Source organism: Phyllostomus discolor, chromosome 1 (assembly GCF_004126475.2).
Source record: "Phyllostomus discolor isolate MPI-MPIP mPhyDis1 chromosome 1, mPhyDis1.pri.v3, whole genome shotgun sequence".
Lineage (NCBI taxonomy): Eukaryota > Metazoa > Chordata > Mammalia > Chiroptera > Phyllostomidae > Phyllostomus > Phyllostomus discolor.
In genome coordinates this window covers 49,350,493-49,378,129 of record NC_040903.2, presented here as the reverse complement: position 1 = coordinate 49,378,129, position 27,637 = coordinate 49,350,493, and the positions used below count along the sequence as shown (strand labels likewise).

Sequence of the window (27,637 nt, the reverse complement as noted above, 5' to 3'; positions counted from 1 at the left end):
GAAGTAAGATCATAGAGATTTCCATGGTCAACCCTGAGCCAGGACATCAGTGGGGCTCTCACACCAACACTTCCTTCACAGCAGCAGCAGCAGCAGTTCAATCCTGCTGGCTTGTCCAATCCAACCTCAGGGATGCTCCCACGATAGCTACTCCCAGGATGGCTGAGAGGCATCAATACCCATCTACCGACACTAGGATGAAGAGCAGACTTAGAGGAGGGCCTCCTGGAGGCTGCTGGAATGATAGCCCTGGGGGGAAAGTGGTTTTGTGGCTTCACAAAGGAGACAGTTCACCGAAGAACAATGAACTTAAGGGAGGAAGATCCACTGAAAAAATCACAAGCCTATTCAGGGAGAAGAAACTCTGAGACTAGCGCCTCAGGGATGAGTTAGAAAATAGTCAATTAAGAAAGAACCAGCTAGGGGAATCTATGGGGCCTGAAGCTGAATGTTCCTAATTAAATGTTCCTAACTGGTTTGATTTCCCCATTTTATCTGAGTGGTGCACACATCATTACTTAAACCATATGTGCTTATTGCTTATCTCAGGAATGAAGCTCATCTTCTGGTCCACTGTGAAATCATACTCATAGGGTCTTAATGATATACATGTATATTTTTAGCTGTTTTCACAATCAAGGTCAGAGGAAAGCTATATGAAAACCCATCAATCACATTTTTCCAGTCAGAATGCTGTGGGGTGACCTGTAGCCATGGCTGGGCATTTGGTGCATGGGGAAGGAAACAACACACAGTAAAAAGGTCCAGCTTCTGACCCCAGCTCTAGCTGATTAACGGCTTGATCTTTGATGATTTATTTAACCACTCTGGGTCTCTACTTTCTCTCCTCTATAATGTTACCTTCTCTACGGAAGATTAAATGAGAATGCATGAAATGCACATCATGTGGTACCTGGCATTCTGTAAGTACTCAAAAATATCAATTCCTACCACCCTTCAAAATATCACCTTCAAAGAGGTGAAAGGTCTTGTCAAGTGGGTCCGTCCGATCAGTAGATACTCCTCACAGCTGCTGCCCCTTATAGTGGGATGTCTGACAGCAGCATGAGGAGGACGCTGGTAGATCCAGGACAGGAAAGAAATCTGGGTGGAAGAAATCTGCTCCCTGGCTGCTTTGGGCTATTATAGGAATAAGACAGTTCCATTTGTGAAGACACTAACAATTTAGAATTTGTTTTAGCAGCTAGCAGTGTACTTAATAATATACCTCCATTTTCAATAGATCACATTCCCCTCCTATACAAGTCAAAATGCTTAGCACCATGCTTTCCCTCTGGACTACAGAAGTCAGCCAATGAAGCCAAAAGCCAGATCCCTCCCTGCCATCAGTAACCAGAGCAAGAATCATGAATGAAACTCCCTATTCTTTACATCCTTCCATTCTTGGTTGCAATGCCTAGCATCATATAATGACTCGACCAACAATGGTGTCAGTAAGGAATGGCATTCTCAATGTCTTAAGGACATTCTCAAACCTAAAAGGAAATCATTCAAGAAAGGGATCAAGAGATGGGTGATGGAACCCTTGAAATGCTCTTCATTACCTGCATCCTCACTAACAGTGAAAGCCGTGTTGCCCAGGGACACAGTGGAGGCATCGTTGGGACCACTGATGAGCACCTTGGCCGATGACACCCTTCCAATGCGGGCATTGTCAGAAGCACCTGCCAGGGCAATCTCAAACTCTTCTTCCTCTTCATACTCGCTGTCATCAATGAGCATGATGTCACAGGTGGACATGGTGACCCCAGGCCTGAATATCACACGACTGTCAGCAGACTTCCCTCTTGATTTAAAGTCAGAACCTGATTCTAGAGCATAGAGGCTGCTTCCCATAGCTGACTTAGGGATGGTGTAGCAAATCACAGAGACACTGCTGCTAGAGTCCCCTGAAAGACAAAATGGCAAGGAAACCAAAGCATCCAAATGAGCACTTTTCAAGTTTTAAAATCTCTGATAAATTAGTGCCCTTGGTTCCCTCTGACATATTCCCTCACTACTTGTGTTCACACTCTGGCATGAAACCTTCCTGCATTGCAGTCTCTTTTGAGCTTACCGTATAAGCTACTTGAGGTTGTAATATATCCCAGATACTTCACCAAACAACTTAAAATGAATTTCCTATTCTGTGAATTTTGTGCTCTGTTAAATTCACAAGACTCATTGCCCACCATCTAAGACCACAGCAGGTGGAAAGATAAGAGATATATTTGGTACTTTAAGAAGCAAAGTAATTGTGTCCCCAAGGTAGTGCTATGAGCACAGTTTACTGCTTTTCTGAATAAACTTCTGTCCTTTAATGACTAGGGAAAAACAAGCTTGTTTTTAAAAAAGAAAGGCAAAACAAAACCCACCTCTCTGTTACATGACTTTACTTATTGGTGCTGCCACTGCCCTGGGTGACAGCTGTTCTGGATCCATTTTGCCAGTCCTGAGCAGTTGATGGAGCTTTGCCCATTTCCCAAGGGGCGCCACCAAGGGCCTCCAGTGTCTATCGTGTTTGTCACACTAATACCCAGTCAGCAGCTTCAATGAAAAACCTGACATCATCACTTATAAGCATTGTGTGGCTCTGAATTAAGGTTTAGTTTCCTGAGTTTTAAAGTCTCAATATTGCATAATCATAAATCCATAAGGTCTTTGATTTGATTTTTAGCCCCTCAAGAATTGACCTGTAGTACCTACACACAGTGTATTTCTCATCTGAGCTCTATATGTGACATTTATGCAAGGAAATCTTTAAACACATTTCCTGTCTTTCAAGAACTAAGATGGGAAGTCAGTTCTTGCAAATTGTAATTTCCATTCTTGACCAGGGCTCTAAATAGTTTATGGATTGGGTGATTGATTAAGAATCCCAAGTACATGAATATTTGCAAGATCAAATATAAAATCTTCTAGCCCCATTAAAGAATAATGGGGGTGCTAACAGCCTCCACTAACAAGAAAAGCCTTCTGGTAGTACTCACTAGGTAGGATGTTTATTAGAGTTGTGCTGTGGACTTAAATGAGTTAATCCATGTAAAGTACTTAGACATACGTGTTAATATGGTACATGAGCACTTGCTACATAAAAGGGACTCAATAAACCAAAGCTATTCTATAGCTCCTTGTCACCTTTGGCGCCAACAGACCTTTTCTTTCAATAGGTGCAAATAGAAAACCAGCACTCTCGTTGACCCGGTAGGTCTTCTTATCAAACTCTAATGTGGGTTCATCCTCAGTGTCATTGATAATGACCTTCGCCTGGGTGAACTCCCCTAGTAGGGCATATGCTGGCATGCTGAGCTCCACGGTGAAACTTTCAACATTCTCAAACACATCATCATCGTTGATGACAATGGTGCAGGATTTGGTGTCCTCTCGCTCATCAAACTGCACCTGTCACAAAGTTTGAATTCAGAAAAAGTTACACTGTGAATAAGCCAGACAAAATTTTAACTTTACATTTGACTAGATCCTTTGCCAATAAGATGGGCCAGAGCTACAATGTGAATATATTAGCCTGGTACAAAAGAGGGTGAAATGATTTTATGTGCATATAACTGTGAACTTACAAGGATTTATTATAGTTTTACTTTGTCTAAAAATAAGAGGAAGATAAAACCTCCAAATGGAAACAGAGCTACAGATTTGTTCAAAATTGAAAGGGCAGGAAATGGGCCTGGAATGCACTTTGTGTAAACAAGACAAGTGAAACGTGTAAGAGTAGTCATAAACCTCTAGAAAACACATAATTTTCATCAACAGAAATTACAATCTAATCAGCTAATCAAATTTGTACTAAGCTCCACATTTCAAAACACTCACAACTAAACAAAACACTCCACAGATCTCTGTTTAGGATCTAGAACACACTCCCTTTTATCTTTCTTTGAAAAACAGGAGTGCATGCCTCTTTTTATCATTTTGTCAAAAGACTCTTTAGCCTATCTCTTTTCTAATTCCTCATTTAAATTTGGCATGGGAGGGCTTCGCTGAGCCGGTCTGAAATGCCTCAGAGAGAGACCACTCCTCTTTATGATTTCTGTTGTTTATGTTCCTGCAGGAATCATGAAATTACTTCAAAAAACAAAACAAAATGTTTAATGAAGACCTAACAAGAGCCAGGCATCGTGCCACACATAAAAGATGACACATACAGGCTTTCTGCCATAAAGCGTTTACCATTTTAGCCCCCTCCTTTCTCTCTGGCTCTCATTCTCTCCCTTTTCTCTCTCTCACTCACACCTTGGCACTAATTACCACCACTGCTGTATGGAGACTACAGATTTTTCTCTCTGCCCCAGAACCCCTCTCTGTACTCCCTACCAGCATATGTAGCTGTCCGCTGATTGTTTCTAAGGCAACTCACACTCAACACGCTCGAAGCAAAGTCAAGATCATGGCCTCACCAAACCTACGCTTCGTATGGTGTCCCTTCCTAGCAAGGGCACCACCACCCATTTTTCCCTTCTGCCCCACACTCTCACACACTGCTACATCCTATCAGTTGCCAGCACACTCATCTGTTAAATCATCCACTTATCTCCTTATAATTATACTTCTTCACTCTATAATTGCAGCTTAAGCTCCCATCATCTCTCTCCTAGCCCATCCAAGAGCTTCCCAACTGGTCTCCCCACACTCTCTCTTCTCTCCCTTCAAGTAAAGAAGGTGGAGAAAAAGGGTTAGGACACCAAAGGTCGAATGCAGAACATGATGCTTTGGAGACTGTGCTTTTCGGGGGGGTGGTTAGGTCATGAATCAAAATGTAAAGACTGAGAAGCTGGACACCACTTCAGCTTTGACAGTATTGTGTCAATGGAGATTAGGTAGACTGTGGAGAACAAAGCATTATGGGAAAGGAACACAGGACAATTACTTGAGAAAAGAAGCCAGTGGAAAGGGAGGTGGGATAGAAAAAGTGGGAAGGTGCCACAGTAGCCTACAACTACATCACAGATCTTGCAGGCAGTTTAGGACTCAGAGGCGTCTTCCCCCACGGCCCACCTACCTGGCCAGCATACTCCACGTAGTCCTGCTGCCCAGGCTGGGAGCCGAGCCTGGAGCTGGAGCTGGCGGTGCCTTGCTCTGTGCGACACAGGACGATGGCGTATTGGTTGAGGTTCCCAGTCCTCTGCACTGTGACACTGACAGACCCCGCCTTCTCACTGACATTGTAGCTAGAAACACATAAAAAGGTAGTCTCTGAAATCCTGCCCCTGACCACAGAGTCTCTTCTGGTTGGTTAATGGTGTCGGGCATTTCAGAGAAGAGGGAGTTTGATTGCTATAAGCTGGGTTGTAAACTGAGGAAACACGTTCACCTGGGGCAGGCACAGTACCAAGTGACCAGGAAGCTGTGGATGCAGAATGGTACCTGCCTTGTTTTCAGAGAGAGTGGAAAGTCATTTAGAAGATGGCAGCACAGAGAGCTATGAACTTTGTATTTCAGAACATGGAGAAATGACAAAAAGACTCTTGCTAGTGTGGTAGAGTGATCAGACTAGGTCAGTGGGTTCCTAGGGAAAATGCTGCTTGGGAGCAGTGACTTAGCTCAGCTGGGCCTGACTGGATCAGCGCTCCAGGATCTGAGCTGTGTGTACGGCGCGTGGTGGAGTCAGGACAGTGCCAGAGGTAAGAAATGAGAAGTGGGCCTAGGTAACAAAGCTGATTAGACAAATGGAGCTTTGTGACAGTGGGGGAGGTGACAGGGTGCTATGGACTAAATGTTGAAGTCCTAATCCCCAAAGTGATTACATTAGGAGGTGGGCCTTTTGGGATGTGATTAGGTCATAAGGGTAGACCCTTTATAAATGGGATTAGTGCCCTTATAAAAGAGACTCCAGAGAGGTCTCTCATCCTTCTCTCATATAAGGTAACAGTGAAAAGACAACAGTCTATGAATCAGAAAGCGAGCTGGCACCAGACACCTAATCTGCTGGCCCCCTCATCTTGGACTTCCCAGCCTCTAGAACTGTGGGAAATAAATGCTTGTTGTTCACACGCCACACACACTATGGCATTCCATTACAGCAGCCGGGATGGACCAAGACACAGAGCTTAGTTTGCTGCTAGGAATTTGTATTGCTTTTGAAAAATAGGAGGCAAACTATGCACGTGCTATTTATTCATAACAAGTATCCAGTGAGTGGTGGGTCAGATGGGCTTTGCTTTTCATCACCGAGGATGGGATTGGACCTGGAATAGTGTCTTGTTGCAGTGAGGGCGGCAGGCACAGCGCCTCAGTGGGTTAGTCATTGCTGGCTTTGGGGGCCCTCTACAGTGTTCAGTCCATTAGACACTAGGGGGTTTCCAGCACACGCGATCAGTTTTATTCAGTTAACTTTGAAGGAGCTAAAACAAAAAGTAAATAACAGAGGTATTTACCTCTTTATTTAATTCATTTAATAAAAGAGGTAAAAACATTACACATATCAAAGTTGATCCTAATTTTCCAGTAATTCTCCAAGTGTGTGTCAGTAAGAATCTGGAGCACATGAAATCAACTTTGTATGTTTTCCCTTTCTCCCCGCCTCCCCAAGTTCTAGTGAGTCTGAAATGTAGATTTAAAGAATTCTTCCTCCCACAAAAATTATAATCCTAGTTACAAATTAACCTAAAAACCAGCACTGTGCTTGCCCCCCTTGATCAGTTGGTGCCTCTCTGGTTGCCTCTCAACTCACCAACAGACTATGGAAGCGTCTTAAATTGCTGTCTGCATTGAGCTATGAAAATGTCCCTAAAGATATACGATCCCATGAATACCAAAAAACCTAGGGGGAGAATATGAGCATGAGAACAGAGAGGATGTGGATGGAAGGCAAAGATGTTGTTCTTGGGGCCTGTGACTATTTGCAGAACTTGAAGGTACATTTTCCCCCTATTGGTTCTACTGGATTATCTTCTCAGAGTGGAAGACAAAAGCAAAATACTGTAGGAGAGGCAGTAAAGCACAATGGTGAAGATCACTGGGCTTAAATCCTGGTTTTCCCTCTGATTAGCTGTGTGACTTTGGGAAAGTTACTTCACCTCTTTCTGTCTCTGTTGCTTTGTTGTTGCAGGGGCAGCAATAGTGTTCACGTCACATTGCAAGCATCAAACAGGGTGATGTAGGTCAAGTGCCTAGTACAGTGGCTGGTACATAGAGTATTCAGGAAATACTTGGAACAATCATTATTTTCATTACTGTTATCAGCACCACTATCATCAGATAACTACAGCGGACCCACAGGGTGCTTCCTCCCGACTCCTCGGTTTGCCCGATTCACTTCTCAAGAAGAACACAAGATTACAGTTGTACCTGGTATGTTTAAAGCTGATAAGGGACCACTGGATGTGGAAGACATTGTCGCTGACCACATTGGGTTTACTGTCTTTCACTAGAAACTGAAAACTATCCATCATCTCATGGATCTTCTCCTCATGCAACACGTAATGAATCAACCCCAAGTTCACGTCCTCTGTGAGAAAAAAGACACAGGGAATTAACCCAGGGTTGTAAAAACGGCCTCATAGGTACCCCATTGACACACCCACTTTATTCTTCTAATGGATCATAGAGAGAACGTGTGGTCTCAAGAATAAGTAAATGTTTCTGCCGGATGTAAAAATAAGATCCTATAGCTCTGTGTGACAAAAGACCGTCTTTATGTACAGGAAATATCCTATGCTGTTGTAAAATGAGAATTCCAGGGTTTTGGCAAAAAAAAAATGTTTTAATAAATGTCTACAGAATGTTAGAGGCAAGTCTGAGATCTAATGGAGAAAAGTCTTCAACCACTTCCTCTGGGTATATATGCTAATATCCACACCACTCCCTTCTCAATAAGGCTCTTTGGAAGACAAGAAAAGCTAAGGTGGATTAAAACAGTGCCCACACAAGGCACAGATAACACAGCCTAGGAGAGTCCACGAGACTGAGGACAGCGAGGAAAAGGAAATATAGCATGTGACTTGTAACAGGCAGTTCCTCAGTAACTGCCTCCAGTCAGGTCCCTCCTCAGAAGATGGCTAGAAGACTACAGAAAGCTTCTGAGAATCTAAAATGCAACATGGTTTGTTTGATATGATTAAAAACAGGAAAACATTTCTATTGAGGAATCCACCCATGTCGATTGAAAAAATCAACACAGACTTAAAAAAAAATCCATAACCCTTAAAGAACCAAAAATAAACCATACAGGATCACAGACCTTTCAGAAATTTTGGTGGTTGTTTTTAAAGGAAACCAAGCAGTATCATATGATCCCTTCTGGAAAATCTAGCCCAAAACTAAAGCAATTTGGGAGCTGAGGAAGATTGGTAAAGATAATTTTTTTTTTTTTTGGCAGGGGCCATAATTCAGAACTACAGGAAGAAATCAGAGAAGTAAAATTCCAAAGTTGGATGGTTAAACACTTAAAGACCTCTTCGTCTAAAAGTAGGTAATGTGGGGAGGAGAAACCAGCAGTGGTTGTAGGATCAGAGAGGCAGAGAGAGTAGTGGTAGAACAGATTCCTCCCACTTCCTGGGTCTGGGAGTCCCCACCCTGCGTGAAAGTCACAGCCACTCTGCCGGGCTGCAGCTTGTGCTCCATGTGGCCATGCTGGGGGCCCCTCGTGATCTCGTAGACCAGCTGCAGGTCCTCCGTGTCCGGGTCCATGGTCAGCAGTTCCTTCTTGGTGATCAGGTTGGTTGCCTGGAATAGAAACACATTAAATGTAATTCCTGAGGTGGGAATAAAGCAAGAACAAGACCCTGTGACTCAGATTTAATTCAGTTCAACAATGATTTACTGAGTGCATTTACTGAATGGAAAACTCTGTCAGTACTGAAGAGGCTATGAGGATAAAAACCACCCAGACTCTGACCTTGACGTGTTCACACTTTATTGGAAAAGAAAGGCTGATAAGCAAGGTAGTTGCAAGGCAAGAGCTATATTGGGAAATACAAAAAGAGTGCTATACACTTTTTGGAAGCAGGAGAGATTAATTCCATCTGAACTGTGGAAGGAAGGATTTGCTATGGTGGAATTTGAGTTTGGCCTTTAAAGAAGGTTGGGACTGTTAAAGGATGATACCATACAGGAAAGATGGCACTACATACCTTATAGGGGTCAACTGCAGTGCTGGCAATTAAGATAAATATGATGCCCTAATTTTGCCCAAATATACTGTCTGTATTTTAACTCAATGAACAAATATTGAATGACAGCAGAGGTTTGAAAGAAAAAAGGGGTGGTCAGTAGTGTTAAGTATTACTAATACTAGCTCTAGTAGTAAAGTAACGACATATTACTGACCTTTAAACTTGGCAAAATAGAGGTCAGTATGACTTTGACAAGAGTCCGTCCCTGCAGAAGGGTAGGGGTGGGAAGTAGAAAACTGATTGTGGAGTGCTAAGAAAACCAGGAAGGTTCTGAACATGGGAAAAAATAAAATAGGGCAAAAGGTTTGTACTAATTTTGTTTCATATGTTTTAAAAATTCCAGTTAGGTCCATGGGAAGTTATAGCAAAACAGCCACATACACAGGTAAACCTTCTTTTATTGTGCTTCACAGATGTGTCTTTTAAAAATGAAAGACAACACCTTCCACCAGCAGGTCTCTGCTGGAAGATGACGACTCTCTTTCCTGTGACACTTGAGTTATTGCGGTGGTCTGCAGCTGAACCCACGGACCTCTGAGGTGCGCCTGAACAGCCTAATCAGCTCCACCGACATGAGAAAATCCACATCTTAGAGGGATTACCACAGGCAGAAGGAAGGAACCAGTTTCCAAACTGAACTGAAGAACTCCGTGTGTTTGGTAGGGACAGGGATTTACAGCTAGACATGTCACCAGGGGAGAATTACGGCATATTTTATAATGACCAAATTGGGATTTAGGAGAAGGAGAAAGAAATTTCTAAAGTATCCCTCTGAGGCCACCTACACAAACACTTCCTTCCCATCCACGGCATATTCCAGGTGTTTCCCCAAATCCATCCTTCTCTGCTTCTTAGTTAACAGACTTTTAGCCAGCACCTGAGTGTCCAGCTAGAGACCCCATTTCCCAGCCTCCCATGTGACAGATGGGTCCCTGTGACCAATTTCGCCAAACTGATCTGAGTGCAAGAAGTGTGTTTAATTTCTGTATCACTTGCTTGAAATGTATTCCTTGCTCTCTACTTTTCTGTTTTCCTCTTCTCGTGGACTGGAACACTGATGAACAGCTGAAGAGATTTGGCTATGATCAACAGCAACAAGCCAATGATGGCAGAACAAGACAGAAAGAATCTGCATCTCTGAATCATCACGTAGGACTCTAGAATTCAACCCTATATGTGAGGGAAAGAAAGCATTGGGCTGGCTTGTGTTTTTCGGTAAGATGGCTCCAGTAGTGCTTAGTTGTCTTTAACTTCATTTGGAACAATTTTGTTACATTGTATTGTGACAACTGTCATATCAGATGCATTTTTAAAAACGTATCAGAAATGGTAACTTTTTGTGTAGTCATTTTAATATTGAAGATGGAAGAAAATACACAATATTTTCAGCATATTATGCTTTGTTATTTCAAGAAAAGTAAATAGGCAACTGAAATGCTAAAAAAGATTGCAGTGTATGGAGAAGATGCTGTGACTTATCAAACATGTCAGAAATGATTTGCGAAGTTTCTTGCTCTAGATTTTTCACTGGACAGTGCTCCATGGTTGAGTAGACCAATTGAAGTAGATAGCAATCGAGACATTAATTGAGAACAGTCAACGTTATGCCACATAGGAAATAGCCGACATATTTAAACAATCCAAATCAATATAGTCATAGGTAAAAATGAAAAATGTGTCTTGTATTTTATGGAAAAAACTAAACAGATATTTTGGCCAACCCACTTATTGCTATTTTGTTTAAGCTACTATCTTTGGGGAGTCATTTTATAAGAACATGTTGAACTGTTCTTATATATAGTCCTAATCAAACTCATGAGGGTCTCTAGCCTTAGGAATATCAGCTCACTTAAGAATGAACATGACTTGAACTGGAGTTCTATTCATAAATTATCTTCACAACCAAGGCCATTGTCAGCTGGTTAGTGTGAAGGTGGCAGACGGACAGGCCTTACCTTGCCATCCATATACTCCAGCCACTGTAGCCCCAGGTTGGTAACAATTCTAGGGGTGCCATCGTCTACTGGGAGGATGTCTACTTGGAACTGCTGAGGTGCTGCTGTCATAATCTGTGGGGGAAATAAAAAAAAAACAAAAAAATTAAAAATCCCTTGTCATTCACGGACATCTGAAATGTGTCAGGTCCAGAAGCCCTGAAATCAGCTGACACTTCAGTACTGGCGACTGAGCCGGTTTCCATCACTTAACACCACTGGTACGAGGCTTGAGGGAGAGTACCGACTGATAAGGGGAATGACATGAGAAGAAAGGCAAGAAACAAGTGGCACTCTCGCTGGAATTTCACCTGCTATGGAGGCTGGCTTTTACACACCTATGCATTCTTTAGTGAGTTCAATATTACCCTGAGGTGAAACAATAAACAAAACATTTTCCTTTCAGTAACTCCTGTTAAAATTTTCCTGAGAGGCAGACCAAAACCATCATTAAAATGTTAAAGTCAAAGTCTCCGGGTGGAACTCTGCCAGACTTAAAAAGAGGTTTTCATGGGAAGAAATGTTCTCTTTTCCTTTTTGAGAGAGAACTATCCAGATGGGGTAAAGGGGTAAAAGAAATTAAAAGTAAAAGCATTTGTGGAAATAGTGAAGAGAAATTTTGGTTCATAGTTTCATTCCCACACAGACAGACACACACACACACACACACACACACACACACATCTGTGGTGAGTGTGACCCTGCGTTTCACCGTTTCTGTGGGGGAGAAGGCAGGCTGCAGATGCTGGCTTTTCAATCTGCTGCAACCTCATCTTCTGAGTAATTTACGTTTTTAAAATAACATGGTCCCTCTGGAGACCTGCTGTGACCTTTTATGTTTATCAGAGAGGTATCACTCCTGCTGATTTATTCTGAAATCTTTTCTCTTCTGAAAGTCACACTAACTGGGGAGCAGCTACAGTTTGGGAGAGAGAAGAAAGCCAAAGTGGTGAGCTGCCAGGTGGTGCTGCTGTTGCAGACACGGAAGGGGAGGGAAATCCAGAGAGCCGCCCCACCCACAGTTCGCCCACCTGGGGGTGACCTTCTCACAGGCTTCTGTCTCTAAAGGATGCAGAAAGAACTTTCTTCCACAAAAGAAACTTTCGCCTTCTTCATCAAAGTATGAGAGGAATGTTGCAGGACAAAGAAGCTGACCCTTTTGTAATTCTGGAAGCAAGGTAGCTGTGATTATGTAGCTGGTTAGAACTGCTTCTGCAGAGTCAGAAACAGACACCTGAGATGTAGGAGTGTCCACGCCTACCTGTCACCAGAGCTGCAGTTATTCCCCGGGCAGGGTTATGGGACTGCAGGAGACCTGGCTAAGGAACGACAGAATGAGGAAAAATAGCAGGGAAGGTAGTGGAGGGGCTCTCTTAATGTTTCTTCCAGACGCCTGGATATTCGAAGGGGACAATTCTCATTAGAAAGTAAAGTCCTGATGGCTGCATGACCTCCAAAGACAAGTCTTTACCTGTTTCACATACTGGTCCTAAAATGGCAGCACTGAGCATGAAGACAGCCCCAGCTGATGTGTGTGTCCTCTGTATGGCACTGAGCTAAGTGCTTTCTGTACACTGCAAAGGTAGGGATCATCCCCATTTACAGATAGGAAAGTTGAGGCTTACAACGGTTAAATGACTTACAAAGTGACAGAGCTAGAATTTAGATCAGTGTCTTTTGGATGTAAAAGCCATACTTTTTTGTTTTCTGAGAGAGAGAGGGGAAGAGAGAGAGAGAAAGAGAGGAAGAGAAAGAGAGAGGGAGAGAAAAAAAACATTGATGTGAGAGAGAAACATTGATTGGTTGCCTGATATGCACCCCCAACCAGGCACTGAACCCGCAACCCAGGCATGTGCCCTGACTGGGAATTGAACCCGCAACCTTTAGGTTTGTGGGATGACATTCCAACCAACTGAGCCACACTGGCTGGGTCAAGCTATACTATATATTTTTAATTTTATAATTTTTTTACAGAGAGGAGAAGAAAGGGGAAAGACAGGGTAAAAAACATTGATGTAAGAGAAACACTGATAGGCTGCTTTTCATATGCTCCCCAACTGGGTCAAAAGTAGCAACCTAAACATGTGCTCTGACCTGGAATCAAACCAGGGACCTTTCGTTTTGTGGGATGATGCCCAATCAACTGAGCCACACCAGTCAGGGCAAGCCATGCTCTTAACCACTGTTAGCTCTCCATTAGACTGAGTAACTTTGGCTGATTGAGGGGACATATAAAAGAAAAAGACAATCTAAAGCACTATGATATTACTGAAAAAAAAAACCCAGATGAAAGAAAAATTAAAGGACTAAAGAATGGATAAAGGAAAAGGAGGAATAATCAGAATAATAACAGTAACTACCAACTTCTATTGAAAGTGTTCATGATTTGCTAACAGTGCTAAATACTTTGTGTGGATTACATCTTTGATCCCTGGTCTAATTGAAGCTGGTGATTGTTATTGTACCCATTTTACAGATGAAAATATCTGCTCAAGGCCAGTTCATAAATGATGGAACAAGAACTCAAACAAGGTTACCCTTGGCCTTAAAATGCCATGTTCTGCCCCTGGACAACCTCTGAAATGCTTTGCTGTGCCTCCCTTTCCATTGTTTTCACCTCACCTCTTTCCCGCCTTCTTCAATAACAAAGAAGGGATTTGTCCCATCAGCAACAGTGAAGGTGAACTGGTCTTTGAGGGAGTTGCTGCCATCGTGGCTGTAGCTGACCCGGTTCTGGTAGACGTCTTCCATGGTGAAGGTGGAGGTGTGCTGGAATTGCTGCCCATTGGTGGTTCGCTCGATAGCGCCGTGACGTGGGGGCTGCACAATGGTGAATGTGACAGACTCAGCCTATCGAGGAGGTAAAACACAAGAGCAGAGGGAAATTCTTAAGAGAAACCAGATGTGTCCATGATTGCCAACAGGTGGTCAAGTATAGCCAAGCCTAAAGACCTTTATAAAATGAGGACTGTATTTTCATTATAATACCAAAAATAAAGCTATGGAGAACAATTATACCGGTTCCTATAACTGAACTTATATCCTGGTGTCTTCAGTTGTAAGACTAAAACATTTAAATTTATCCTTTGGGGGTCAAAAAGGAAAACCTGAATCCTTAACCTCTCCCAGGATGATAGGAACTAGACCTTTTAATAGTATGTATTTCCTTTCTAACCATTTCACCCCACTTTCCCAAAACTCTTATACACAGAATCCCATATGCACAAGAAGTTTACTTCCCATTTCTAATCACTTCTTCTAGGGTGACACACAGAAGCAAAAATAAAAAGGCAGAAAACCGCACTCAAGACTTTCCAATGGTTTCCTACCAACTTAGAACAAAATGAAAAGGCCTGACCTGGGCCAACAAGGCCCTTTGTGACCTGGTCCCAGGCCTCCTCTCTGGGCCCACTCTTCCTCTCTCCTGCTTGTTCACTGGGTCCCACCCTCTTGGCCTCTTGTTGTAACTCAAAAGTTTCTAAGTACATTTGACCACAGAGCCTTTGCACTTCAGGTTCTTCTGCACGGAGAGATGCTCCCAGATGACTGCACTGCTTGCTCTTCTACATCATGACATCTTTGCTCCTCAGAGAAGGCTTCCCTAACCACACTGCTTGAAACATTACACCCACCAGGCCTGGCCGGGTAGCTCAGCTGGTTAGAGCATCATGCCCATACACCAAGGTTGTGAGTTCAATCCCCAGTCAGAACACATATAAGAATTAACCAATGAATGCATGTAAGTGGAACAACAAATTGAGGTTTCTATCTCCCTTCCTTCCTTTCTCTTTCTTAAAAAAAAAAAAAAAAAAAGAAGAAATGATCTCTATCTCCTTTATCTTGCTTTCATTTTATTCAGAGCACTTATATTATCTGACATGATATTATATGTTCTTTCTTTATTGTCTGTCCCCCTAACCAAAGGTTGAAAACTCCCTAAGGCTGGAATTTGACGTGTTTCATTCCCAGCTGTCTTTTGCATGTAGGGCAGAGCCCAGCGCTGGAAGGGGATCAGTATTTGCTGAAAGAGTAAGCAAATGAATGAATGAGCACTGGCACAGGGCACAGTGCACCCAGGACTAATTAATAAAGGCTGTGGTACTCTTTTATGGGGCTAAACCACACCAGGAGACCACACCCCTTCATCTGAAGCATCACGAGAATGAGAGTTCTGGCTCTGCAGGCCCTGTTTTACTGTGTAAGGCCTCATTCCCTACAGATATCTAAATTGTAATAATTAGTTGTCATCCAGAGGAGTCTGAATGAAGGAGATAAAAAGAAGGGAAAATTGTGTACGTACCAAAAATCCTTGTTCATGTTAATAAGGAGTAATGAAAACATTGGTAAAACATCAACTACCTGATTTTCTGTAAATCATAATAAAAATTCCGCATGTTAAAATGATCGTTACTTGGGATTAGGGTTTCAGAAAGGGTTTAAAAGCAGTTTGATTGCAAGAGTATTTGTTTTCTCTTTTCTTGAAAGCTGTGGTCTCTTCTGGTTTTCAGTCCTTCAAGAATACTTGTACTGACCTCCCGACTCTGCCCTCCCCTCAGGACACACAGTCACAAGGCAACAACTGTCAGCAGATCAGCCTCTCATCCAGCCAGAGAACCCAGGGGGAATGCTCTTACCTCTGTGTCCGCGTCCAAGGCCTTGAGCTCAAACTCTGTGATGGTCTTTCTCACTCCCTCCTGTACTCGCATCCCCAAGTTCTGTACAACGGGCAGTGAATCATCCACAGGGCGAATAGTGATATGGAAAATTTGAGTCACCTAGAATGGCACAAATGTGCAGGTTGGAGGAACACATGTCCCCAGCCCCACCCAAGTAGAAGGTGGGGGCCCTCTACTTTCCTTTTCACATCATTCCTGGCATGTTGGACTGAACAGGAACTCAAATGTGAGTTCTCTTGGGCAAGAGCCCCAGGGGCTGTCAGAAGCTGCCTCTGTCCTTGGCTGAGAGCAGGGGGAAATGAAGCTCTGATAGCACCAGTTGCTCTGTAGACTGCTCTGTGATTCGCCTTTTCAAGAAGGGAATGGAGTTTCTCACCTACCTCATTGACTCCATCCGACAGCGTAAAGCTGAAGGCATCTGAGTGTTTCTCAGACTCACTGGAATGGATATATTGAACATTTCGTGAAGTCAGGTCAGCTTGAGTAAAGGAAGTAATCTGGATACCTAGCAAAAGGAGAGAAGAGAAACAGAAAAAGGATGTAAAAATGCTAGCCATGTTCTAAGGCTAGGGACACATCATAAATAGGGTCCTTTGTATTTTTCTCATAGCATTTATGTGCTTCTCCTTGAGTGCATTAGGGCTGTTTGCGTACTCATTTTCTATGACAGCATATGTGGTATGGGAGCACACGTTAACTTAATTTGCAGTCAATAAATGTTACTCTCTTCTCCTTTGGGGCTTATGTACGCAGGTCAAATCTGTGAAAGGTAGAGCCATTGCCTTCTTCCCCAAACTCTCTCCCAGGTTTTATATTCCCCCATAGCCTCACAGTCCTTTCTAAAAGCCTGCCCTAATTTTTAACGTCATGCAGTGGTGCAGCTTTTGAACCCTGGACTAATAGGGCTTGGCTAAACATAGCCTTGTTCCTGTGATTGGCAAGGCTTCCGCAGCCTCCATGGTTTTACTGGATATTCTTCAAGGTCCCTTTCAAGTCTCTCTCTCTTCAAAGTGCCCTCTCAAGGTCTATGATTCTAGTTTCTCATACACCACTTTAGCCAGGCTGACAGTGGATTTACTGTGTGACTTGGGGCTTTGAACAATCAGTCTAAATCAACTCCAAAAGGGCCTAGGTATTTGCTGTCTTTTAAGAGCATGACAGAAACATGTTAAATGTTTTTCAGAGCCTTTTTAAAAGTGCAAAGATCTAAAGTGATTTTTAATAATGCCAAAGTATACCACAAGTGAATAACATCTCTATAGTTTTATTTTTATTTAATAAATTTTTATTGTATTTTTTGTTACCATTTAGTTCCCTTAAATCTCCCTCCTCCCTATAATCACCACACTGTTGTCCATTTCTGTGAGTTCCTTTTTCCTTTTTGTATAATCCTTCCACCCCACTAGCTGTTGTCTACTCTCCATCTATGAGCCTGTCTTAATTTTGCTTGTTGGCTCAGTTTGTTTATTAGATTCCACATATGAGTGAAACCATATGGTATTTGTTTTTGCCTAGCTTATTTCACTTAGCATAATGTTCTCCAGGTCCATCCATACTGTTGCAAAGGGTAAAACCTTCTTTTTACAGCCCAGTAGTATTATATTATGTAAATGTCCCATAGTTGTTTTATCCACTCATCTACTGAGGGACACTTGGGCTGCTTCCATATCTTGGCAATTGTAAATAGTGCTGCAGTAAACATAGGGGTGCTTATGTTCTTTCAAATGAGTGTTTTGGGTTCCTTTGGATATATTCCCATAAATAGGATTGCTGGGTCAAAAGGTAAATCTATCATTAATCTTTTGAGGCATCTCCATACTGCTTTCCACAGTGGCTGCACCAATCTGCATCCCCACCAACCCTGTAGAAAGGTTCCCCTTTCTCCACACCCTTGCCAGCACTTGTTGTTTGTTGATTTATTGAGGATAACATTATGACAGGTGCGAGATGATATCTCACTGTGGTTTTAATTTGCATTTCTCTGATGATTAGTGATGACCACACATAAGACTAAATTCAAAATGAATTCAAGACTTAAATGTTAGACTCAAAACCATAAAAACTGGAAAAAAACACAGGCAGCAAAATCTCAGACACCGCTCATAGCAATATTTTATCAGATATATCCCCCCAGGCAAGGGAAACAAAAGAAAAAAGAAACAAATGGGACCACATTAAACTAAAAAGTTTTTGCTCAGCAAAGGAAACCATCAATGAAATAAAAAGATAACACACAGAATGGGAGAACATATTTGCAGACACATCTGATAAGGCATTAATATCCAAAATTTATAAAGAACTTACAAAACTCAGGTGGAAATGGGAGGGAGATGGGGAGCACTGTGGAGGGTGGGCTGGGATGGGAGTAAAAAACAGAAAACTGCACTTAAACAATTAAAATAAAAATAATGTTATCAAAAAAAAAAGAAAAAAAAAGAACTTACAAAACTCAACACCAAAAAATAAACAACCCAGTTAAAAAATAGGCAAGGGACCTGAATAGACACTTTTCCAAAGAGGACATACAGATGGCCATGAAAATATGTTCAATGTCACTAATCATCAGAGAAATGCACATTAAAACCGTTATGAGATCTCTATGTCTTTAAATGTCCCACAACATTTGGTGCAGAATTCTTGCTTCCATCTTAGGGTTCTGGGACTTATTCTCTGGCACCAGCCAAAACTGAAACAGCCCTTAACACCAATCTCTGTGTCTGACTTGGGTGTTGAGGTGCTAATCCACTTAATCTAATCCTTCAGCTTGGTCTTGCAATTCATTTGCTGCTGCCCAGGATTCATTATTTGTCTTTGAAATCCTGGCACAATCAGTTCAGCTTTTCTGTAAAAAACCCTAGAGATTCTACTTTTATTGTGACACCAGTCTCACTGCTGTCTTAAAAAAATAATAATAAACCTGCACGGTTTATATTTGCATCTCTCTCTATCATCTGAAATTTGTCGCCCAGATACAATAGCCTCCTGATATTGGGGCATTAATTTTTTGATGAGGCATTTTATATTTCTGTGCTTGCTACATCAACTCTTGACAGGCAAAAAAGAGAAAAATGTAGGCCCCCTGTCTTACAGCTTTGTCTTGTGGTCTGGACAGAAATCCATACCATTCTTTAAAAATTTAATAACTTCAGGCTGGCTGAGCAGAGGAATTTAAATCTTTTCCCCTGCTGTGATTCCATCCTCGTAGCTCATGGGGAAATACTTGTGTGGATTCTCGCAATCTGCTGGTCACTTAATTCACTGTTCTCTTTATGGGAGTCTAAGACTGATAAAGGTGATAGAATTTTCCTTCCTCTTGGGAAGGAAGTGACAGGATTGATTTTTTAAAAACGTTTTTATTGAGAAGAAATGGATGTATAATAAGTTGCACATATTTAAAGTGTACAATTTCATAAGCTTTGGCACATCCATAAAACCATCACCTCAGTCAAAATAGTGAACATATCCATCACCCCACAGTTTCCAGGTGACACTCTGTAGTCCTCCATCCTTTCCATCCACTACCCTATCCCCAAGTAACCAATAAATTGCTTTCTGTCACTCTAGATTAGCCAGCATTTTCTCTAATTTTTATAAATAGATCATACCATATGCACTATTGTATGCATGATTTCTTCCACTTAGCATAATTATTTTGCAATTTACCCACACTGTAGCACAAGTTAACAATTCATTCCTTTTCATTGCCAGGCAGTATTCCATTTTGTGGATATGTCATAGTTTGCTTGTCCATTCACTCATTGATAGGCATTTAGGTTATTTCCAGTTTGAGGCTACTATAAATAAAGCTGCTATGGTCATTTGTGTACGAGTCTTTGTACAGACTTAAGTTTTCATTCCTTTTGGGTAAATAAGAGTGAAATGGCTGGAATATATGTTGGGTATAACTTTTTAGGAAACTGAGAAACTATTTTCCAAAGTAGGTAGTAGCCCCTTCTGTTCCCACCAGCAATGCCTGGTCTAGCCTTGATCTTAGTGGGCCTTTCCCAGTTCTATCTAGAAAACATTGAACACCTAAGCATGTATAAAATACTATTTTAGGCTTCCTTATACATCTTAGGTTTTATCTCTTAACAACTCCGAGAGGTCAAGGCTAGCATAGTATCTCTGTTTTTATAGATTAGGATACTGCAGTACAGTTAGAAAGGCAATGTGACCTTTCCTAGGTCACACAGCTAACACAAGGACAGAGCCGAGACTGAAATGCAAGGTGGTCTAACTCCAAAGTTGATGCCTGCTAGGAGTTCTTTTTGTAAAGCTCATCTAGTCTTCTCAGACTAGACAAGGAGCCTCTTGGATATCATCTTTATCCTTTAATTTTTTTGATATAAAAGTAATATATGGCTATTTTAAAAAATGTGAAAAGCACAAGAAAGTAGTAAAGAAACCACTCATACATCTACCACTGAAATATCACCACTGTAATATTTGTGAATTGAAGTGTTTCTTATACTTTATTAATTATAACTTTTTTCTTGTCTAAAATACTGATTTTGATGGGGTATTTAATATTATCAGTTGAATGATATCAATAATTAAGTGCCAGGGGGTAGTACGCTGCACCTAGAATGTAAGCTTCAAGAGGACAAATATTTTGGTGGTTTCTTCACTGATGTGCACCTAGCATAGTGCCTGGCACACAGTAGGTACTCAAACCATATTTGGTGAATGAATTTAGTTCACTCACTATAATTGGTATCTAAGATGCCCTACCGAACATAGATTTTTCAGTCTCTCTCTCTGTTTTTTCAATTTTAACCATTGTTAATTGGGCATTGGAAGACTTCAGCTACTCAAGATGGTGTTTCTAATAACACACTCTCCCCACTGGCTGTCACAGCAGGTAGTTACCATTTGAAATATCTTGAAGACTTTTAATCCCACTAAAGGTATTTGTAGTCACCTGCTGGCTAAATGCTGTCTCTGGCAGTATTGTGGATACTTACGTCAACCCTGTCAGTGTTTCCAATTCCCCTGGAAGGCCAGCACATTAGAGAAAATTCTGTCCAGGTCAGGGAGGTGGTGTGGGGATAAGTGCCTGCCTAAGAGGAGGTGAGGGGATTGCCTGGGCCTCCTGTATCCAGTGCGGCTGGAGAGGGCTCTGCGCACGCTGTCTGTGTCTCTCCGTGAGGACCTGCCATAGGAGAGGCTCAGCTCTTCTGCTCCAGATGTCCCTCAAAGCCTCCGGTTATGAGCTATACTGTGCCTCCCTGCAACTTACATGTTGAAGTCCTAACCCCTCAGTACCTCAGATGTGGCATTCCCTGGAAACAAGATCATTGCAGATGTACCTGGTAATTCATTAAGATGGGGTCACTAGGGAGATGCCTGGTCCAGTATGACTGTTGTCCTTGTAAAAGGAGAAACTTTGACAAAAACATACACATACAGAGGGAACACCAGGTGAACATAAAGATGGCCACCTATAATCCAAGGAGAGAGGCCTGGAACAGATCCTTCCAGCAGACGGAACCTACCGTACTGACACCGTCCTCATGGACTTCCAGTGCCTCCACCTGCGAGGCAGTACATTTCTGTGCAAGCCGCACAGTGTGGTATGGCCTATGGCACCTGGCAGACTCACATCTCTGCTCTCAGGCAGGACCCACACAAAGACAATGGCTGCGTCCTATTTTGGTTGGTATCATAATACTGAGAGAGGCTGAGATAAGAACACCTTTGCTCAAGTATCACTTTGTGGGGATCTTTCCTGACTCATCCACCCCTCTCTCAGGCAGGAATTGCTGTCCTATGGCTCCCACTGTCCTCTGTCATGTGCTGTCATAGCCACTAAGGCGCACGTGCACCTGTGTGCTGCATGTCTAGAACTTCTGGAACAGAAGTTTCCTCCTGCAGCAGCTATGCAGCAAATAACAGTGAGATCCAGTGCTATTCTGGAGATTGCTGGATTTCAGTATTACCCCTCCCCAACTTTAGACACACAGCTCCCAACTATCAGCTAAGCAACTGAACCCCAGTTAGGGTTCTTGCCACTAGGATGTAACCAAAGTGATGTATGCTCTTCTAGTAACACTCCTAGAAGGAAACGGATGGGGGTTCCCTGGCCTTTCTCCCCCACTGCTCACTGGGGGGTGACAGCAACTACAGTGGTTGTTAGACCAGAAGTGGGAGCCGGTGTTGGGGTCACCGGGCTGTGTGGGCCACCTCTCTCTTGATTTTTCTATGAGGGAAGATAAAATGTCTTGTTTCAGGTGCTGTATTTTGAAGTCTTTTAATCCCAGCAGCTTAGCTTCTATCCTAATAATTTGATTTCTTTCTCTGATTTACTAGGAAAAAGAGACTCTTCCAGGCCCCTGACACGAGGGGGTGGCCACCTCAACCTCGAAAGGAGCACTTGTGGGACCAGACTCAGCTCCGTGGTGGAAGGAGGCTCGTCGTGTCTGTCTTCCACACAGTGTGCATGGGCAGACGGCTCACTACATACATCTCCCCAGGGGCAAAAAGAGGATCTTTACAGCCCCCGTCTGTCTAAATAGAACCACCAATTACCACTAGCTGACCAAGAAAGACAGCGTGAAAATAAGTCCCCTTCCCAGGGAACTATCGAGAAGATGTCTGCAAACACTGGTGGCAAGAGATCATTAGAAGAGGCATCTCTTCCAAAGTAGTTCAGTGCCTGCCTGACAGACACTATGCTCTTCCCAGAAAGACCAGGTCCAGCCTAACCCCGTCTGCTGCTAGAGTGTCCTCACACACTGAGACAAATGGTCTGAGGGGCTGCTGCTCTTCCAGCTGTGGCCAGTTGCCTTAAGAGAAAAGTGAGTCATCAACACGAGCTTCCTTTGAAAGGAGACCTTGGACATTTAAAAAGAATCAAATGCATGAAAATATTCTCACTTACGGGAGACTAGAAAGCAGAAGATGATGAAGAAATGCTATAGAAAGGACTCAGTATAGGGTTCCTGCCCTATAAGCAATGGGAAGGGGCCCCCAAAAATAACAGGGAGGGGACTATACCGTGCATCTGGTCTACCTAAGAGTTACTAGAAACAGGTGAACTGAGAAAAACTGGTGGCTGTGGGAGACTTCATGGATTAAGAAGTCAAACCTGAAGGAAAAGAGCAGGTGAAGAGAGTCCCAGGTAGAGAGAGCCATCTCCATTTTGTAAGGGCACTTTCCCAAGTGGAAGGAGAAATGTATTCAACTAGGGGTTGCTCCCTACGCAGCAGTGTTTTGATCTTGGCAGACAGAATTTAAGCCTAGTGATGCTGAGACTGTAAATACAGAAAAGGCGAATTTGGAGCAGCCTCACACAGGACTCAACACAGCCTGGGGTCAGAGAAGAGCGAGGGCTGTGATTTACTAGCATGCAGGCTCAAATCCCTTGAAAGCCCTGTGCAGAGTGCAGGCAGTTGCCCAACACAACAGCCAAGAGTCTGCCCTTTCATCTTTGGAGAGATACAATCAGCAACCTGACAGAATTCTGGCAGAAGCAATTAGCTCATGAATTAGTTATCAAATATCTCATGCAGCCAAGGTCTTGAGAGTGCTGATCTGCATAGTTCTCCTGGGAACTGGGGGACAAAAGGGTAGGCTACCAGCTTTCATTTGCATTAGGGTTTTGGCCAATCTGTCCATCCCTCCTCCCACCCTCTTACCATATGCACAGAACACCTCTTCCTCTAGCATCACCGTGGACCTGACATGGTCTGCCTTCCTCACCTCCTCCGCCCCACCACCCTCCACCTCTGGAAACTCATCTTCTACCACCCTCTCCCTCCTTCACTCTGCCACAGGTGTGCTGGTCTCCTTGCTACTCTGGTGTGCCTGGCTGATCCTGCCTCTGGATGTTACCCTCGCTGCTGATCCCTCATTCTGGATTGCTCTTTCCTTATCTATCAGCTTGGCTGGCTCTCTTGCTTTATTTAGGTCTGTGCTCAAATGTCATCGTGTTATTAGGGAGGCTCCCCCTTACCCCGTACCCGCTGTGCACCCTGCCGATCCCCTTATTTATCCCCCGCACTCAGCACCAGTGATATATGCTGTTTTTTCTCTTTTGATATTTGATGTATTTGCTTACTGTCTGGCTCCCTGCATTACAAGGTTAGTACCATCTGGGAAAGTAATTCCCCTGTTTTGCTATTTTCCTGGTTAGAAGAAGCCTCTGTAGCCTAAAATCCGAAGAAAAGCAATGAAGACCTAAATCTCCCACAAGCTGTCACTGCCTGCATGATGCATGAAATAAAGACAATTCTACCTTTAGATTGTTTATTCAGCAAGTATCTCTTATCCTTCACCTCCTTTCTACTGCCAAGTTCTATAGTTCTCTTCCTGAAATTCCTTCCTTCCATCCCTTCTCCCTTCAAGCGGCTATTGTTCATTGAATACTTACTAGGTACCAGGTATTATCTCCTACATCACTCTCATCTGACTGTACCTACCAGTGCCCCCCCCGGGTGAAGCCTCACTAGCTCCCATCTGGCCAAATGTGAAACTTCCGACCAACTGTCACTGCCTCATTTCTCCTTCTTTTGGTTCATCCTGGTGGACACTAGGTATATTTCACTTCCTTTCCCTCCTCCAAATTCTGCAGGCACTGCCTATTGAATTAAATAGAAATTACTTATCTAAGCCTTGAACACTCTCCATAAAACGTCCATTTCCCCATGAGCCCTATCTATTTCTATTTTTAGAAGATATGCTTTAGCTAAACTAGCCCAGTCATTTTTTTTTTAAAGAAATGTACCCACATGCTGTTCCCATCTCTGGAAATAATACCATTTCTGTCTGCTCAGACTCTGTCTTCCAAGGGCACTTGTAAATGCCACCGCTGGGCACCTTCCCAGCAGATGTAGCCTCGCCCACTTCTGAACTCTTATGACACCAGCTCCCTACAGTTCTTAGCACTCCTGCCATCATCTTCGCTGAGTTATGGTTATCTGCAGGAAAGAGGTTCCTTATCTCACCCAGTAGAAAACTCTGGAAGGGCGAAATTGTATTTTATTTATCTTTTTCTTTCTTTCCCCAGCAGCAGCTACACTAGAATTTTGCTCAATACATGTGTTCACTTGCTCTTTGCTGGATTAAATTGTTAAGCACAGTGCATCACACCATGCCTGGTGCTCAAATACTTTAAAAGAAGAACAGGGTGCAGTGTTTGCCCTGAAGAAACTGACAATCTAATTATGGAGACAAGATCGCTTATATAAAATTGTACATTTTTATTCAACTTTAAGCAAGTAATGGTTGAGCATCTACTGTGTGCGAAGTATAATGTAAGGCCATGTATAATGGTCAGGATCAGTGATGCAGACCATAAATACCAATAAAGGCAGATTCTAGGTATATGTGTACACAGGCTGTGGCTGCCCCCCACACTTACCAAATGCCTGGTTTTGGTTTGATGAAGCAAGAGTAATAGGCTTACCCGGCGATGCTGCGTGCTCCAGGTGGCCCAGCTGGGGCTGTCTGGTGATTCTGTAGGTCAGTTCTGCAGGCCCGCTCTCCTGGTCTGTGGCAGAGAGCTGCAGAGTGGTGATTTTCTTCACTGAGTTTTCATCCAAGACCAGCCCTTTATTGGTGGTGATGACTGGTGGGGATTTGTCCTCTGGAAATATTAGAAGTAGTGATTTGAAATGGGGTATTTCAGCTTCTTTTCTTCAATTCTAGACCTGGTGCCCAGGGGTAAGATCAGAATAGCCCTCAGGCCTGTGCCTCAGACAGAGCGAGTGCCCCAGGGAGCCAGAGTGCCAGGCAGCGGGGATGTGATTCCAGATTTCCTTACCAGTTGGGTAAAGGAAAGGATCAGCCTCAAGGTAATCACAGTATAGACTACTTAACCTCAGAACTGCTGATGTGTGGTCAGAGACCCAGTGCCCCCTTACCTAAAACACTGATGGAAAATGACTGGCCGATCAACCTGTTGCCTTCTCCATCAACCACATCGAATTTAAAGACAAAGTTCCCACCAGATTCTCCTTTTCTGTGACTGTATTCTACTTGGCCTGTAAAAAGAACAACAACAACACATCCAGATTTGCTACTGACGCTTTCTGCCTTTGTTTCTGAAGTGCAAGGTGGGAATTCGATTGCCATCCACACCAAGGAATCAATTAACACCCTCCTCACTTTGACATTGCTTTTGACATTTTAATCTAAAGTTTTCATTTCCTCCTTTCCTCTCCCACTATGGACTTCCTCATAAACACCCCTAGATTAAAATTGCCCTGAACAGCATTGCTTAGGGCTGAGTTTCAGCTTTTGGGAAAGAGTCGGAGGAAGTCACATGAATAACTAGATCAACAAAGTTGTTCGCGTGGAAAATGTGCGGTGACCGCACCCACGTCACTGGTGTGACCCTGGTACACATCCATGTCCCGGGACAAGGGGGTGAAGTGCTGTGGCCCACGTTTCCCCAGAAAGCATTACTTCCAATTACCAATACAGCCTTAAATCATTTTTGGAACAACATGAGAAATAACCAACCAACAAATAAATAGATAAACAAAATAAACAGACTCTATGTAGAAGTCAGAAGGATCCCCAGGGAGACGCGCAGTGGGTTACGTTGCTGTGAACCCACAATGCCACTTCTAGTACCTAGTGATGTAAGTATAACCAGATTTCTACGAAGAGGTGCCTGGCCTCATTTTTTAGAAAGAAACACTGATACAAGGAATAATGAAGGATTTATTAACCCGTTGCCTAGTCTTCTCCCTTCATTAAAGTATAGATAGGGGTAATGAGAATTAGCCATGTTCATGCATGGACAGGACCCTTATTTCTGCACCTTGGGGGCATATTCACACCTTTAAATGGAATTGTACATCATGACATGATGTTGGATTACTTCCCCCCCATGTGCAACTTCCCCCTTTTCTACCCCTGAATGCACTGTACAGTGACTATGCAGCAGTTAACATTTATGCTTTTACATTACATCAGCATTTCCTGGAGGAGGGATGAGCTATGTAATCTCCCCCAGGCAGCTCCGATTTATGCCCTTCCATTTTGCTTAGTTCATTAACTTGCGCTCTTTGGGGGAGCTGAAAAGAGATATAAATTGTTCACCTCAGGCAGGCATAATTTTCACCTAAATCCATCCCAATTCACTCCTTTTTCCTTTTCCTCTCTCTTGCACACTTCTTAGCATCACAGCAAATCAAATAACTTTTCCTCCTCTACAATAGCCCCAAATTTCATCAATGCTATGTCAAAGGATGAACCTATTTTAGCTAAGAAAGACATGGACGAAACCAAAGGGGGGCTAGATGAAGGGTGGGAAGTAGGGATGGCTGGGGCAGGGGGAAAATGGAGACAACTGTACTTGAAAAACAATAAAAAATTAATAAATAAATAAAAATTGAGGAGACAAGAAAGAAGAAATGAGGTTATAACTCAGCTCTTATTCAAAACAAAGAGCATGTACTGCCATAGGCGACCAGGCATTTAATGCCTGCTTCACTCCTGTGGGTGGAGTCTGAAACCTGGGGAGAGCACGAGAACTGGCTGACCTTGGCTGAGGTCAGCCTGGGTGAAACTTCGGATGGGACCTCTGATGGAGATTTGCTCCAGGTTGCCATGCCTCACCATCTGCAGGCGCCCTGCTCTAGGATCTTCCTTCACGATGTACGTCACCTGACTCTCATCTGAGTCAGTGTCTGTCACTTTCAAGTGCTGTTCTGTGATGCGTGCAGTAGACCCTGGAAGGGAATGAGAGACATAGGTCATTTCCCTCATTGCCTTTGAATAGGATGTCAAATCATTTCAGGAGACTGGAGAGTAAATTATGGCACATTCTCTGGGTCTGAGTAAGCACCAGGTGCTAGGCCTTCTGTTCCCAGCTGCATAAATGTTA

At 43.0% G+C, this 27,637-nt stretch overlaps 1 protein-coding gene across 3 annotated transcripts in view; it reads right to left on the bottom strand.

The window, feature by feature from the left end:
* The window catches only part of FRAS1 (Fraser extracellular matrix complex subunit 1), a 423,042-nt gene that overhangs the window by 50,864 nt on the left and 344,541 nt on the right, over positions 1-27,637 (bottom strand). For 2 of the 3 annotated variants that reach the window (XM_036022552.1, XM_028505680.2), the window contains exons 45-56: positions 27,294-27,482; positions 25,665-25,784; positions 25,208-25,387; positions 16,182-16,306; positions 15,760-15,900; positions 13,748-13,975; positions 11,087-11,200; positions 8,532-8,682; positions 7,306-7,465; positions 5,018-5,186; positions 3,156-3,402; positions 1,566-1,910 (exon numbers count right to left, since the gene is read on the bottom strand). In XM_036022552.1, the coding sequence (XP_035878445.1) occupies positions 1,566-1,910; positions 3,156-3,402; positions 5,018-5,186; positions 7,306-7,465; positions 8,532-8,682; positions 11,087-11,200; positions 13,748-13,975; positions 15,760-15,900; positions 16,182-16,306; positions 25,208-25,387; positions 25,665-25,784; positions 27,294-27,482 (2,169 nt within the window). Of the gene's footprint in view, positions 1-1,565; positions 1,911-3,155; positions 3,403-5,017; positions 5,187-7,305; positions 7,466-8,531; positions 8,683-11,086; positions 11,201-13,747; positions 13,976-15,759; positions 15,901-16,181; positions 16,307-25,207; positions 25,388-25,664; positions 25,785-27,293; positions 27,483-27,637 lie in introns of those variants that run through there. The other variant, XM_036022554.1, reaches the window with a different exon arrangement.